Source organism: Eptatretus burgeri, chromosome 10 (genome assembly GCF_056783735.1).
Source record: "Eptatretus burgeri isolate ZD-2024b chromosome 10, Ebu_testis_v1, whole genome shotgun sequence".
In the NCBI taxonomy this organism is placed as follows: Eukaryota; Metazoa; Chordata; class Myxini; order Myxiniformes; family Myxinidae; genus Eptatretus; species Eptatretus burgeri.
Window position 1 is genome coordinate 64,219,441 of NC_140970.1, and position 17,107 is coordinate 64,236,547.

Below are 17,107 nucleotides of genomic sequence, written 5' to 3' on the forward strand. Positions count from 1 at the left end.
CCACCTTGCTCTCCAAATGAGCATTCGATGACTAAAAAGACGACCCTGATTTCATGTTTGACATGGAGAGCCTCCATCTGTTGTTAGGGGAGCAGAAACTGCATGTCCAGGGTAATGACATTGTCTGAATCTGAACTGATGGTCGAATATCAGGTCGTTGGAGAAAAGGAAGGATTTGATGTCGATTGTGATGACCAGTCTGTTGTTAAGAGGATCTGTTTTTGCACCATTTTTATGTAATACAGTGATGCTGACTCACTTCCCAGCAAATGGAAGATGACCAAGGGCAAATGATGGAGTGAACAGAGCAGAAAGAGAATGTGCAAGAGCAGCAGGGCAGGTTTTTACTACACATGCACTTATGATGTCCGAGCCAGGTTCAGAATCACAGTTGAGGGTTGCCAGAAACTTGACCACCTTCTCAGGTGAAAAATACACAGCATCTAGGAACTGTTGTGTGTGACTGAATAGGATAGATAGAGAAAACGAGGGGTTGGGGACATACGATTTTGAAGCAACACAGAATTGAGGTGTCAGGAGTTCTCAGGAGCAGTCGCTGTGGTGACATTTGAATGGAAGGAAAGGATAGAGGGTGAACTTACACCAGAGACAGAATTAACAAGGCACCACCAAGTTTTTGAGAAAAGAGACAAGTTTGAAAGTTTGTTCTTGCGGTTGGCTCGATGTTGATTTCTGGCTCTCTTGAGAGTGGACACACACTCTCTTGAGACCTTCAGTTACCTTCAGTCAGATTTTCCTTCCAGGAAGAGAAGGCAAGTTGTTTCAAAACAACATCCTCACTGCACGATTCAGTGTACCACGGGCGGTAGATCGGTCATGAAAACTGAAGATGAGATGGGATGAATTTGTGTATAAAAAAAAGAGAAGGTTTCTGTGGAATAATTTACACGTAGAGTTAATATCAGGGGCGGCAGACATAGGAGACCAGACATGAAGTGAGATGGTGGCTTGAAGTACCCGCCAGGGAGCCTGAGTGAACTGCCAGACTCGCCGGTGCTGACAAGGCTCTCTGAAAATAGCCAGAGAGATGTTGACTCTCAAGCATATGATTAGATGAACCATTTTGAGCAGAGGAATAACAAAAGAGATCAGCAGGAAAGTTGGTCAAGATCAAGTCCAGAAGGGAGGACTTGCCAATGGCAGATATCAGGGTCGGAAAGTTCGCAGATCGAGTCAAGCAATGGAGTTACATAAGTCCCTTTCTGCAGTGTCATGGCTGGTGAGAGAGGTACCAACACAGCCAATTGGCATGTTGACAGTGGAAATCAACACATATAAGGAAGAGAGGTTTAGGGTGGGTGGTTAAAAGTTGGTCCATGTTGGGTGAGACAGGGAGATGTAGATCGAGTTTGTCACTATTAGTATAACACACAAATCTAGGAGATGTGGAAGCATCATCCAAAACCACTTTATCAAACATCAAGTACTTGCTGCGACAGAATTTATCGAAGAAGCCTTCAAAGCCAACCTCAAGTGTGGCAAAATTTTTGTTGACCTATCCTCAGTATACGACACTATCTGGCAAAGGGGTCTTCTGCACAAACTGCACAATCGCCTGGAAGAATGCCAAATAGTTCAGTTCATGCAGAAGATTATCTCTAACAGATGCTTTTGCATCCTCATGAATGAACGGATGAGAAAGACTAGCACCCCCAAGAAGGAATTGCCCCAGGACACAGTCCTTCCACCCCTATTCAATGTGTACACCTTGGATCTGCCACAGTCAGTTGGCACTAAATTTGCCTACGCTGATGACTTGGCTATATTCGACATCAGCAAGACTCTCAACAAAGTCAAAATCACCCTCAGTCAAGACGATTGCTAGTGGTGTCTTTGAAACGTTATCCAAAAGACCATCTGCTATGCATTACACCTGCAGAACAGCATTACCAGGGTACATATTGAAATCAAATTGAATGACATTTCTCTCCCATTCTGTGAGCACTTACCTCAAAGTACAGCTCGATCAGTCACTGATATTTAAGCAACATGCTGAAAACGTTGTGGGGAAAACACATGCAAAAGTAAACCTGGTCTGCAGACTGTGTGTGCAAATCGAGTGCAGACTTGACAACCCTCTACATATCCACCCTTGCTCTGATGCAGGCCCCAGCAGAGTACTGTGTCTCAGCATGGGGTATTAATGCCCCCCACATAATGTATACACCTGAACCCAACCTTGAGGTACACCTGAACTCATCCCTGAGGGTTATCAACAGCTGCCTATAACCCCCCATCCCAAACACCACCTTCCAGTTTGAGCTGGTATCCACCCCCATCATGCAAGACATGCAGCTGCTACCAGATAAGCTGTCCTCTAAACCACCAAACAACCAGCTCACCCACTATACCCAAAGCCAAAAGAAAAAAACAAAATCTCTCACCCCTCCCCTCTTCCTCCAATCGCTGAAGAGCTGGAAATCCTTTTCTAGAGTAGCTCATCAATACATAAATTCCAATGACCACTCAAGCAGGTCCACATGGGAGATGAATCAGTGGAAAACCTAGCAGCCCAATGAACCTCTGCAGAACCTCAGGCTCATCTTTACTCAACCTCGTGGAAGTGACCTACCAAGGAAGGAAGCTTCGGCCTCCCATGATGAAGTAGAAGCTCAAAGTATGTTGCTTTCATATCACAGGCAGGTCAGTGGTCTGTGTGTTTTAACTGCCTCTTCTCCAATTTTAATTTTTTTGTTCTGTCTCTGTCTCTGTCTATCTTCCAGTAACTTCCAGTTACTCTGTCTCGCTTCTAGTCTCTAATCCAGGATGCATAAGTTCTTCCAGTAATCCCTTCCTAGATAAACCTCCAAAATCCAGGCAGACTGCACTCCACAATTCTTCTATTATTCGCTTCTCCCGTCTATAGAAACCACTTTGCAGAGCCTGTTCTGTCTCACCCTTTCCTCCAGGATTTCAAGCAAGCAGTGCACCACCATCTCTTGTCATTGCCAGTTCAGTTCTATAACCCTTATCATAGTCAAATTATAAACTTTTCCAACCCAACCACCTTACTTGCTAGTTTCAGCATTTCATCCATTCTCCCTTTCCTCTTATCCTGTTCATTCGCTCCCTTGACAGTGTCCTGACTTCAGATCTACCTTGCTCTTAAATGAGTCTCGCTCCTGCAAAGAACAACAAAAAAGAAGAAATGGTGCAGCCTCAACCGACTTCGCTCAATGTCACAGAGCTCCACTAAGGTGCTTGGCAGTGACCCACCAAGGAAGGAAGCTTCGGCCTCATCGTGGGAAAACATATCCAGTTGCTTTAACCATAAATTTGGTGTTACATCTGGAGCAGGGATTTTGAAGCATGGCATTTTTGTTAGTTGTTTTCTGATTATTTCCTTTTCTTCATCAACTATCACCTGAGGCATTTCTTCTCGTGTTGTTATTTAATTTCAAGCTTTCGTTGTATTCTTTTCGGTCCTTTTACAATCTTGTCTCGGATTTCTCTTGTACAGTATATCTTTTATGTAGGATTGTTACATTTTGAATCTTTTTTTCCAAGATCTTTGCAGAATTATTTCAGGTTACTTTCAAACAGGTGGTTACGGTATGTTTCCTTGTGCCGTCTGCTTCATCGGGATTTTTTTTCCCCTTTCACCATTTCCAGCTAACACATTTTCGGTCTGTCTTTAATCTTATAGTTGTCTTTAATTTGTTTTGATTCTCTACTTTTTTAGTTGTGGAGATTGGATTTCCCATCTTGAGTTGTTCTGTTTAATCCATTTCCTTTCTGAATTATCTTTGCCTTTCAGGTCACTGTATCCATGAGGATTTGATTTATGTCAAGGAGGCCCAGCCTTTTTTTCTGGAGTGTTGTTTGCCTTTTACTCTCTCTTAAATGTTCAATGTTGCAGCAAAACTTAGTGTTCAGTTATTTTTAAGGGGTGAGGAGGGGGGTGCTCTTGGTTGCCACTGCTGTCCTTCCAAGTTATTTGTCCGCCATTTGTGTTTTTCCTATTCAACACACTCGTGATCTTTCCCAGCGTTGTTTCGATCTAATCTCCTCTATTTTGTTCGCCAGCACCAAAGTTGGCTCTGCATGACCTTCCACATCTCGAGCCGCCCAGTGTCACCTCTACAAAGGAGCCGCAGTAGCCTGTCCCTCTATTGGCTGCACTGCTACACCACGGTCTGCTGAGAGGTTCTCCTCATTGAATAATCTGTATTATGGGACTTTTATCCCAAGTGCAAGTCAAATCCATCCATTGTGGCATTGGTTGCAATTTTCTCTCTGTTTTAAACCATTCACTTCTTATTTCTTCATTTGCTCTTTCATTTTTCTTTCTTCATCCGCAATAGAAATCGCTGCTCCCATGGGCTTGTACTGTGTCTTCTTGTGCACATTCTCTGCACCACATTAATAACTATTTTTCTGTTTTTTTGACGAGTTCTTCTTTCGTTCAACTGTTTGTTTATAGGTCATTACCTCCACCATCAAAGGTGGACAGAGGTTATGTTATTATACCCCTGCTTGTCTGTCTGTGAGCAAGATAACTCAAAGAGTTATGGGCAGATTCAGATGAAAATTGGTGGACTGATTGGGTGTGTGACAAGAACAAATTGATTCGATTTCAATGAAGATCTGGATCTGGATATGAGAATTTTTTATTTTTATTTTTAAAGTGATTTTTCACCGATTAGATTTAGATGAAGGCCCGGATGCAGATCCAGCCTATTAGTGGGATACAAAATGCAAACTGTTTAGCCTGGCAGAGGTATGCGCTCTACGAAGTGCCATTCCATTTAATGTTTTTTTAAAAGTGATTCTTCACCATTGAGAGAAAACATGGTGTTGGCTTCATGGTTAGAGTGGCTGGCTTAAGATATTAGGATCCGAGTTCGAGCCCCGTTGGCTGCTGAATTAATACCAGGTGGGGTTGACTCATCCTGTCATCCTTCCGAGGTCAGCAAAATGAGTACCAGCATACTGGTGGAGGGGAACAGCATCAGCGGCACAGCCGCACTTCCAAGAAATGATAGCTGCCATATGCAAGAACAGAAAAGAACCACTGAGAGACAGAGTCTAAAACGATATGTTGCAGATGGGTTATGACCAAACTTGGTGGATGAGTTGGGTAGGTGACAATAACAAGCCGATTAGGTTTTGGTTTAGGTCTGGATGCACATCAGGCCTTTCAGTCTGATACAAAATGTAAAATGTTTAGTCTGGTGGAGGTATGCGCTCAACCAAGTCCCATTGTAGTTTCTCTCTGGTCTTTAGCTGTTTGCTCTCTGGCTTACTCAGTTATTTCCTTCAATGTGTTTTGATAGGAGGATGCCAATGCAGTAGGCTTGTTGTTGATACTAACTTCGAGATCTTAAGTGGAACTACCGGAGTGATCTTGTTCGGTGAAATTGTCTCCACTTTTCATACATTTTTAATATATTTTTTGAGTAGGTCCTTGAAACATTTTTCTTTTCCATGCATTTTCCATGCAAAACGATTGGAAGATAGAGGAGTTTCCTTCTCCCTCATGCCTCATGCACTGCATATGCTTGGAAAATAAAGGATAGTCTGCTTCTCTATGCTTCAAGCTCATCACTTTTACACATCTTATTGTCATCTGGAACTTAGTTTGTACCATTTTAGGGAAAGCACTTCTTCAAGCAATTTGTTTTCGTGCAAAACTCTGTCTCAAAGTGATGTGGTGATTGTCTTTATCATGAGAGAAAGTGCAGTCATTCATTTTATCGCATACTAGCAGGAGTACACGGCATTGCCCGGTGCTGTTCTAATCCTGTTGAGCCACTATGGAATGAAGTCAGGGATCATTTAATTTTACCTTTCACAAAGCTACAAATAGGTCATGTGGAGGTGGGTCGGTTCGTTACCTTCGCAAACTTCGTTTGACGAAGGTATTGTATTGACCCCTGTGTATTTATTTATTGGTAAATATGTGTGCGGACAACATTGCGCAAAAACTGTTGGACCGATTTGCATGAAATTTTCAGAGATGATGTGCAGTTACTCAAGGACGCCAGGCGAAGCTTTTGGGAGCGATCGGATCAAAGGTCAAGGTCAAGGTCACAAAAAGGTCAAAATCGTTTTTTTGCGATTAAAGTGTCAATTTTGTTCTGATTTACATCAAATTAAGTCCAAAATGTTCAGTATTCAAATCCCGATCCACTGATATAGCGTATGGTATAGTGTTTGCAACCCCAGTTAGTCTGTGGAAGTCAAAGGTCAAGGGGGTCACCAAAATGGAGTTTTTGATTGGGAAGCGTTGTGGACAACATTACACAAAAATCACTTCGCAGATTGTCATGAAATTTTGTGGATGTGCTTGGCATCACGAGAGGACAAATAGATTAGATTTTGGGAGCGATCGGATCAAAGGTTAAGGTCAAGGTCACAAAAAGGTCAAAATCGTTTTTTCGCGATTAAATTGTCAATTTTGTTTTGATTTACAGCAAATTAACTCCAAAATGTTCAAAATTAAATTCCCCATCCTCTAATATGACACATGGTATAGTACTTTTGTCACCCAAGGCAGCGGTTGGGGGTCAAAGGTCAAGGGGGTCACACAAATTCACATTTATATCGGAAAGCGTTGTGGACAACTTAACGCAAAAAAACAAAACACAGAGAGGCTTTAATTGTTTTGGATTTGTTTGGCATCATGAAAGGACAAATCCATTCGATTTTGGGAGCGATCGGATCAAAGGTCAAGGTCACAAAAAGGTCAACATCGTTTTTTCATGATAAAAACGGTTAATATGTTTCCGATTTACATCAAATTAACTCCAAATTGTTCAGTGTTCAATTCCCCATCTTCTGAAATGACACAAGGTATAGTACTATTGTCACCCTAGGTAGCGGTTGTGGGTCAAAGGTCATGGGGGTCACGAAATGCATATTTGTATTGAGATGCGTTGTGGACAACTTCATACAAAGGTAACTCGTGGCTGCGGCGAAGGTATGCGCTCTACGAGTGCCCGTTCTTGTTGAGTTTTGTTGTGCAGATCACCAATCTAAACAAAATTCCCCCTGTACATTCATGAGAACACACCATTGAAATTCATACTTGTTTCCATATGCACAAGTTGACACACCCACAGTTATTACCATTTGAAATTACTGCCGTGAAGTGGGCGTGGCGTGTTTGTAATCGCGGAGGAAATGACCAGGAAACAACAAATGAAGATGGCGGCGCCCATGGTTGTCGTGTGATTTCGAGTGATTTTTGGTCTTTCAACAACCAAATATGCATTGTTTCATACACTTGGGCAGGGAGGATGATGAGAAAGTGATGCAATTCACAGATAAGAGCTGGCGTAAGGTATGCGAGTGTGCGTAGGCTTGGTGCGACACCACAGATAGCGAAACTATCAACAAATGCCATTTGCTGGTTGATCAAATAATGAATCTGCTGCCAATGACTGATCCTCCTGCAGATGCCGGCCATCACCGGTTCTGTTATGCGTCGTTTTGTAACAATGATCATATAAAACGCGCTGAAGCCAGGAAAAGGAAATCAGAAGCCAGCGCTACTGCAGTTTCTGCTCGAGCCAGTGAGGTGGTGGGCAGACTAGAAGAAGAGGGGCACTCATACCACAAAATACGAAGAAAATCCCTCAGAACCTCTGTAGAAAGGGTGGCTGGAAAATCAGCTGGTGTACTGCCAAGAATTTGTATCATATTATATGCCAGAAAAAAAGACAAATTCATCCGTGTCAAAGGAAAATCTCAACGTGATCAGTTGTCCCTGGCAGAAACACAGGATGGAGGAAAGCTGAGGGAAACTGCTGAGCAGAGGAGAGATGAACGTGATGTGAGAATAATGACAACTATAAAGGATAAAGACTGTGTGGCGCTGGAAGTTTGTTATCATCGTAAATGTTATTACGAGTATGTGAATGACACATACCACAGCCAGAGCCAAAGTAAACTCCAAACTCAGAAAGTGAACTGACTCAACATTTGACATTTTCTGTGATAAAGTAATCCAGGTAAGACTCATTGATAGAAAGCAATCTATACATATGAAGAAGTTGTGTGAGATGTTCAATGACCTACTCAGAGTATGCGAAGGTCAGGATAAGGCCAACTACCAGGCAAGAAGACTGAAGAAAAGACTGCAGGAACGGTACCCAGACATGATTTTCTATCGTCCACCAAAAATGTCTGAGAGCGAAGTGGTGTACATGAAGGACATTGATATTGGTTCCATTGCTCAGGCTGCTTTGGAGACAGTAGCTCTACAACAGAAACAGTCAACTACAGAGGATGAAGCCAGCCAGGGTCCACAAGCAGGGTGACTCAGACCTCAATTTACATGTTCTATACTCAGGAGCACTCATGGTGAGGGATGACCTGAACAAACACAAAAGTGTGGACATTATATGGCCCTACTTGGAAATGGTAGAGCTAGCACTAGAGCTTATACAGGCAACTCGTACTTCGAACTGGCCGAAATACCTTGCGATCACGAGAGCGTCAATACCCTGGTACTTTGCGTACGATCACCTAAACTATGCAAGGTACTTACCCGTTTACTGGCTGGAAATGGCCGGGCTAGAGCACTCCCACCCAGAAACCTATCAAGCGTTCATGGACGGCAAATGGACTGCCCAACGGCATACTCGTTATGGATTTAGTAGTGTTGCGTGTGATCAGATGAAAGAGCAGACTTTAAATAGGGCCAGCAAGACCAGTGGAGGCATCATTGGTTACACTCAGAAAAGCACAGCTGTGAAGAAGTGGATCCTGTCCCAACCAGCACGTGCGGAAATCGCAAGGAAATGTGAGTCCATGGCGGGTATCCACAACGAGCCCCGAACGAGAAAGGATTTGGATGTGTCGAGCTCGAAGAAGAACGAAACAGTGGTGGTACAAGTGATGGACACAGTACTTCAAATGATTAACCCTTTCTCCGGCGCTCACCTTGAACTCGTCAATATTAGTTCAGGTGTCATCGCACCACCAGCCACTTCCGCGGACTTGATGAACGCGTATGTCAAGGGAGAGAATGCTGTCGTGCAATTCATGCGTGATCGGCTTCTCTCGGGTGAGGTCCCGTTCTTCAGTCCGATTTCGAAGGCCAAATTGGCAACTTTCTCGAAGGCGCAAGGCAAGTCGGCGACTCCCCACCAGCAGACGCCGAAGGTTGAAATTGCGAATGAACGTCGTCTTTTCACACGACTGCTGTTGATTGGAGAGAAAAGCAATGTAACACTCCACGATCTGCTCGCGTACCCACTGGTGAACATATCTTTCCCGCTGGCATCTGGTGATGGTTCGATTGCTAAGACGGAAAAAGCCAAACTCCGCAACCATGTACTGAAACTGTGGCCCGATTTCTGTGTTGACGCTCGGCCTATCCAAGGTGCAACGATTGTGGATGGAATGGCCGTTATTCAGGCGATAAAGGCTGGTTCACTGCCGAACACTTTCGGCAAACTGGAAGAGATGGTGCTGAACATCGTAGTGGCCAAAGCACGACATAACCAATCTTCGAGACTGGACGTGGTGTTTGATACTTACCCAAGTATCAGCATCAAGTGCCTGGAGCACGCCAGACGAGCAGGCAGGGTGGGCGATCTTCAGGTGCGAACCATCTATGGACGTGATCAAGCTCTTCCAAAACAGTGGGCCAATTATCTCCTGAGCCGAGCCAACAAGGAGGCGTTGATGGAGTTCATCGTCGAATCGTGGACGAGAAACATCTCTCCATCAAAACTGGGCGACATGCTGTTGTACGTCAGTCATGCCGGCAAATGTGAGAAAATCGAGGCGTCGAATGGTGTCATGACTGAGTCGTGTCGTCAGTACCTGAACTTGAATGTGACCATGAGGAAGCTGACACGAAGCTCCTGCTACATGCCGCTCATGCGGGACAGAATGAAGAGTCGGTGTGCATAGAGAGTTTCGACACCGATGTGTTTGTGTTGGCGTTGGCTCACTCGAAGTCGATTCGAGCACGAAATTTCCATCTGGTCACAGGAAGTCCCAAGGACATTATCGTCGTTGACATTAGGAAGCTGAGTAATGCCTTGGAAAGTTCTGTCTGCGATGCGTTGATAGGTTTGCACAATTTCACGGGAAGTGATACCACCAGTGCATTCCACGGTAAGGGCAAAACAAGGCCATTTGACTTGATGATGAAGGGTCCCCATCTCATCACCTGTTTTGAGAGCATTGGTCGAGCATTCACGCTAGATCAGAATATCATTCACAACCTGGAACAATTCGTCTGCGCCATGTACAATCAGCCGACAATGAAGAGTGTGGATGAGGCTCGCTACAAGCTGTTCTGCAGCCAGTCGCTGGGAGAACAGAAGTTGCTGCCTACAAGCGATGCTCTGATGCTGCATTGCAAAAGAGTGAACTATCAGTCTGCGATCCACCGCCACGCAACTGTGAGGTTTATAGAAGCCCCTTCTCCTACATTTCACGGATGGGTGGAACGCAACGGAGCACTGACTGTTCACTGGCTGAGCAAACCACCAGCGCCGAAGGAACTGTTAGAGGCGACGAAATTTAATTGCAAGAAGATGAAATGTGAGACCAACCAGTGTTCTTTGCCAGTCAAAAGGACTGTCCTGCACAGAGTGCTGTGGGTGTCAAAACTGCGCCAACAATGAACAGACCCATGCAGAAATGGAACTTATGGATGATGACTGACGATGATTCTGACGAGGAACTGTGAATGCGGGTGTCACACTGCTTTTGCGGTGGTGATCTACTACACAGTAGTATTCAGGTTGGTTAGTATGTAATAGTGGACTTGAGTTTTGTAATAGCAGCAGTCAAGAGCCCAGTTCAGCAACCGCTTCTGAGCAAAAAATACTGGAGTTCTAATACAGTAATCCTCTTGTGGCGGTTCTACTTTTCATCAGGCTGAGTCGCGCAGTCTCTTTGTCTTTGATTTAATCCGTAATAGCAAATGTAACTGTCTTTAATAGGTGCTGTAACTGTCTTTAATAGTCAATGTAACTACCTTTAATAGCCAGTGTGGCTGCCTTTTAAGCAAAAAGTTGCCTTGGTCAATTCGAAGGCCTGTCTGGTCGGTCCAGACATTTTCGGCCGGTAAAAATATGTAACTGCTTCGGTTTATGACCTTTAATTATAAACATCTTTAATAACAGTGAATAGGGTTTTCTTTGATAATATATAACTCTGTATAAACATATTGTATCATTTTAAGACCTCACAAGAGTTTTCTTTGACATACATATCAGTCTAACCTTGATTCTTCATTTCTGAGTCAAAATTGTGCTTTAATGTTCGGTTTATCATAAATTGCCAAAAAATGACCAGTTGTGTCACATCCTCGACGTGGAAACAAGTGGATTTGGATTCAGCGTCTAAAATTCTTTAAGTATGCCAAATTTCATTCAGATTGGTGATCTGCACAACGAAAATCATTTTCTGAAGGTAATAGCGAGTACCTCCACATGGTCTAAAAGGCTTCGGCACTAGAGAGATGGTTTCTAGATGCCCCCCCCCCCAAAAATCAAACTTTATTTCAAATTTTTCTAAAATTTTTGTGCCTAAAATTCTCCCCGGCACTCAGTAATAACATCTGAATTTAATGAAAATCCGTTCAGCCATCTCTGAGAAAATGGTCACACACACACACACACACACACACACACACACACACACACACACACACACACACACACACACACACACACACACACACACACACACACACACACACACGTTATCGTATAGATTCTGACTGCTTGGTGTGGCAGCGCAGACTGGTTTCAACAATAGACGGAGCTGTATCAGTTTATTGTTTATTTTTTATGCCTCTGCTGAGGAAGTCACTGGATGAATTATGCTTTTGGGTTGGCTGTCCGTCTGTAATCACTTTTCCCTGTTTTCCCTGCAACCGCTTATCAAAATGACACAAAATTTTCACCATAGATGTGACTACTCATGTAGAATGTTTTAATGATAATTATGACATCATAGATCACATGGTGTGGCAGCCATATTGGAAAAGAGGGAAAAACTTTGGACCTGTGTATCTCTGAAACTGCACCCTGTAAAAAATTGAAACTTGGCACATGTCCAGTGCTCATCATGGGAAATAAGTGTGATTTTTGATGACATCATCGATGGCTTTGTTATGACGTTATAATTGTATAAGTCAAATGCTTTAACTGATCAGTATGAACATTTTTGTGGGTCATCTCAGGCTAAATTGTATGGGAAGGGGGGGGAGGGGAATGATGTCATTGGTCACGTTGTTTGGCAGCCTTTCTTTTATTTTTTGTACGTGAAAGCTTTCAATAATAACGTGGGCAGAGGCATATCTGTCGATGTCGCAACATTGAAAAGTGCCATTCTAGTTTTGTAATTATTAGCCCTTACAAGACTTAGAAATGGGGGCTTATGGATTTGGTATCGATTTTTTTTGTCCGTGTATGTGTGCATGCATGCGTCCGCAACCATATCTCGGACATGTATGGACCGATTTTATTCGTACTTCGCACAACGACAACACATGATTGGATACATACGCAAGTCATTTTTTCTCGACATCAGATCCAGGATGGCCGACTGGCAGCCATTTTAGTTGTAAAAAACCCCCCCGATGTCGAACACATCCTCAACCATTTCTCGGACAGGCATTTACCGATCTAGTTCATACATGGTTCACAGATATCAAATGATGGCTCACATAATCACATCATTTTTTATTCGAGATCAGATCCAAGAGGGCCGACTGGTTGCCATTTTGTTATTAAACGTGTCCCCAACCATTTCTCAAATAAGCATGGTCCGTTTTGTTCAAACTTGGCACAAGGGCAGTACACAATGGCATACACTTGCCTCTAACTTGATTTTGCGATCTCATCAAAGATGGCCGACTGGTAGACTGGCAGCCATTTCAGTTGTAAAAAAAACCTGATGTTGAACACATCGTCAACCATTTCTCGGATATTCATTCACGGATGTTGTTCAAACTTAGCAAACAGATAATGAATGATGGCTTACATATGCACATCATTCTTTTTCGACATCAGATACAATATGGCCGATTAGTGGCCATTTTAGTTGTAAAAAAAAAAACGGTGTCTACCATGTCCTCAACCATTTCTCAGATATGCATTTACCGATCTGGTTCAAACTTGGCACACAGATAATGAATGATGGCTTACATATGCATGTCATATTTTGTTCAAGAGATCAAATATGACCGACTGGTGGCCATTTTGTTATTTAAATGTGTCCCCAACCATTTCTCAGACATGCATGGTCAGATTTTGTTCAATTGTGGAACAAGCACAGTGCATGATGGCATACACGTGCCCCTCACTTTATTTTGCGATCTGATCAAAGATGGCCGACTGGTAGACTGGCGGGCATTTTAGTTGTACATAAATATGGGCTAGCCTTTAACTCCATACAATTAACTTTTTTTCTCGTTTACCATCATTGTTGGACAATTTTTGGTTCCACTCAACCATATGGCTTTCCACAAATGGTCATTTGTGTGTGTCAGGGGTTCCTGATGCCATCCATAGGAGTTGTGCAAAGAAGGAAAATGCTCACAGAACTGCACGCTTAGTCAATGGATTTTCTCCTCACTAGTTCAACGAATAGCTCTCCATTTGCTTGGGATTGCCCGCATGGGGAAGGTTGGGGCAGGTATAATGCAAAGCCTCATCCTCCAGACAGGCCGGCCACAGCCACGTACCTCTCTTCACACCTTGAAAAAAAATTATATATATTTTGCATGGGAAACACGGTGCACCCACTTCTGGTGAAACTACCTAAATCCAGGATCACAGCTCACTTCCACTGATTTGTTCCTCTTTTTTTCACACCTATGGAACCAACTTTCACATACTCTTCAATCTCATTCTTCCCTCCAAGTTTTCAAGCAGTTATTCAACACTATCTCAGATCGTCCCCAATCCAAAATCATGATCTTTTCTACCCTTGTTCACCCTCCCTCCCTGATCCGTATCCATCTTGTGCACCTCCATGCATCCTCTCCTGCCCCCTATTCCTCCTCACATCCATCGTTTGTCTGCCTCCCTCTGTCTTGGCCTTCGGCCCTGCTGTTGGTGCCCCCCCTCCCTCTCTGATGTTCCTTTTGTCCTGTTACGTCCTGTTCCATTCAGTGTATTCGTACTAGCTCTTCCACGAGCTTCGACTATGTATACAACAAAAAAGCCCCTCTTGTACTTTTAGGAATGTTTGTTTAGGAGACATCTTAAAAGTTGGAAAACCTGCCTCACATTGCCTCACTCTCAGCAAGTGTGTATATGGTGTATAGTTGGACAAGAAAAAACAAAAATAAACAATATGTGCCACTCACTACACACCACTCCCAATGATGAGCATGAATAACACACATACCCTCCACAATATTCACAGTTTGTCTCCAAAACATCATACTCTCACAGAAAACTTTATACCACACAAATACAACCCTCAAAACAACATTGTAGCTGGGGGTACGTATACCAAATAGACCTGATCAGTGCCATGAGGCACATCAGCGTCGGTGGTATGGTGCTATGGAAATGAACTGGAAAACCTCCAATAATAATAAATATACCGAGCTGTTAGTCTCGTCTCACCATTGAAGATGGTAAAGAGTATGTTTCGCATTGTTTTCCCGCAAGCAGAGATTTGTGGGTGGAAATGAGGAACAAGATACCCTGTGGCAACACCAAAGTGTCACTTATTCATATGATAAATATTGTCACACAGAAGTTTTCAAAGCATGAGGGCAGAGCTTTTATAAATGCGAACTCGGATCACTGAGCAGGTTGAGTGTATACCACTCTCCTGACCACTCAAATTGATTAATTTGGAGTGCAATTGTACCACAAAAGCGATTAAGTAATACAAACTTGATAATAAATGAATCATTGATCATCACCATTCAAGAACATAAACTAAATAATGCGAAATAATACATACCAACAACAATTACTAACTTAACAAGAAAAAAAAAACATTTAAAAAAGAAATGCAAAAACAGAGGAATGAAATCTCAAAGAAACAACCAAATAAGGAAGGAATGACACCACATTACAATTCCACAATACAACACCACAATCCTCTTAAATGGATTAGCATCATGACATCTTTTGACATTGTTCCAACACAATCCCAAAACAAAAGTAAAATGTCAAAAGATATCATGATGCTAAACCAGAAGAGGATTGTGGTGTTGCATTGTGGCATCGTAATGTGGTGTTGTTCTTCATTGTTATTCTTTTTCTTCATCCATTACAATACCATAACAAAAGATGAATGTCAAAAGATGTGATGGTAATCCATGAGGATTGTGATGTCATGTTGTGGCATCATAATGTGGTGTCATTCCTACCTTATTACTTACGAAATCTTCAGATTTCGTAAGTATATTGATGACTTCCGTCCTCTGTTTGTGTGTTTGTGTGTTTGTTTGTAGGCAACTCGAGAACTGTAACTCGAGAACGGAAGAAGCAACCAATGTCAAATTACACCACGTGATTCAGGAGAGTGATGGCGAGCGCTGATTATATTTTGGTCAAAATTGGTCAAAGGTCAAGGTCACAGTGAGGTCAAACATCCAAAAAATGATAACTCGAGAACGGAAGAAGCAACCAATGTCAAATTACACCACGTGATTCAGGAGAGTGATGGCTAGCGCTGATTATATTTTGGTCAAAATTGGTCAAAGGTCAAGGTCACAGTGAGGTCAAACATCCAAAAAATGATAACTCTAGAACGGAAGAAGCAACCAATGTCAAATTACACCACGTGATTCACGAGGGTGGTGGCTAGCGCTGATTAGATTTTGGTCAAAATTGGTCAAAGGTCAAGGTCACAGTGAGGTCAAACATCCAAAAAAAAGATATAACTCGAGAACGGAAGAAGCTATCAATGTCAAATTACACCACGTGATTCAGGAGGGTGTTGGCTCGTGCTCATTCGACCTTGGTCAAAATCGGTCAAAGGTCAAGGGCACAGTGAGGTCAAACATTCGATTTTTGATGGTTTGGTACAGAATCATCGTATAAACTTCTGGTTTGCGTCGCTACCTTCTCTCGAGACAGCTTTTATTAGACAAGGTCAGAGGTCAAGTTGACGATTTCGTAAGTACCAGTCTATAATTGCTTGTTACTTACGAAATCTAAAGATTTCGTAAGTATATTGATGACTTCCGTCCTCTGTGTGTTTGTGTGTGTGTGTGTGTGTGTGTGTGTGTGTGTGTGTGTGTGTGTGTGTGTGTGTGTGTGTTTGTGTGTGTTTGTAGGCACGATAACTCGAGAACGGAAGAAGCTACCAATGTCAAATTACACCACGTGATTCAGGACGGTAATGGCTCACGCTGATTAGATTTTGGTCAAAATCGGTCAAAGGTCAAGGTCACAGTGAGGTCAAACATCCAAAACATGATAACTCGAGAAAAGTTACCACAGGTATTGTTGACGGAGCGTGAGTTTGGAAGATCGAGGTAAGTTCGGCGGAATTTGTGTGTCAATTCGTCGAGTTACGGCTGTTTTAAAAATTTCAGTGTTATGAAATAATATTAAATAATTCCGTAAATTCCTGTGGAGAAATGGAGTATTTTTGCTTCGGTCGACGTTACGAGTTCGTTTTAACTTCCATTTTAATTTTGTCTTCGGTTTTTGCGATCGCTTAGGACGCTTAACACTCGGTTGTCAAAACTCTGGTAAAAATCGGATGTTTTGGAGACGTTTTAAGATTGTATAAAAATATTTCACCCGCCGCGTCACGGCTCGTCACGTGGTGCAGCGCGCTCGAGCAGACGCGTCGTTGAGTCACGTAAAGGTTTTGCGTGTGCGCGCTGAAGTCATCGTGCTCGCCCCGGTGTCCTTTCGAGTTGGGGGGGCGTCGAGTGTGACCTTTACGTTACGTTAATCCGTGGTAACTCGAGAACGGAAGAAGTTGATGGTTTGGTACAGAATCATCGTAGAAATTTCTGGTTTGCGTCGCTACCTTCTCTCGAGACAGCTTTTATTAGACAAGGTCAGAGGTCAAGTTGACGATTTCGTAAGTACCAGTCTATGACTGCTTGTTTTTTTTTTTTGTTTTTTTTTGAGATTTCAACCCTCTATGTTTTAACATTAAAAAAAAAATTGTTTCTGTTGGG

The 17,107-nt window shown here is 42.8% G+C and overlaps 1 protein-coding gene across 11 annotated transcripts in view; it reads right to left on the minus strand.

Annotated features, from left to right (window-relative positions):
- LOC147018718 (uncharacterized) overlaps nucleotides 1-17,107 on the minus strand; it is a 286,880-nt gene that overhangs the window by 134,003 nt on the left and 135,770 nt on the right. For 7 of the 11 annotated variants that reach the window (XM_085898717.1, XM_085898707.1, XM_085898712.1 and 4 more), the window contains one exon: nucleotides 14,577-14,657. The exons of the other annotated variants lie outside the window; for them this stretch is intronic. In XM_085898717.1, the coding sequence (XP_085754843.1) occupies nucleotides 14,577-14,657 (81 nt within the window). The remainder of the gene's footprint in view (nucleotides 1-14,576; nucleotides 14,658-17,107) is intronic. 11 annotated transcript variants of the gene reach the window in all.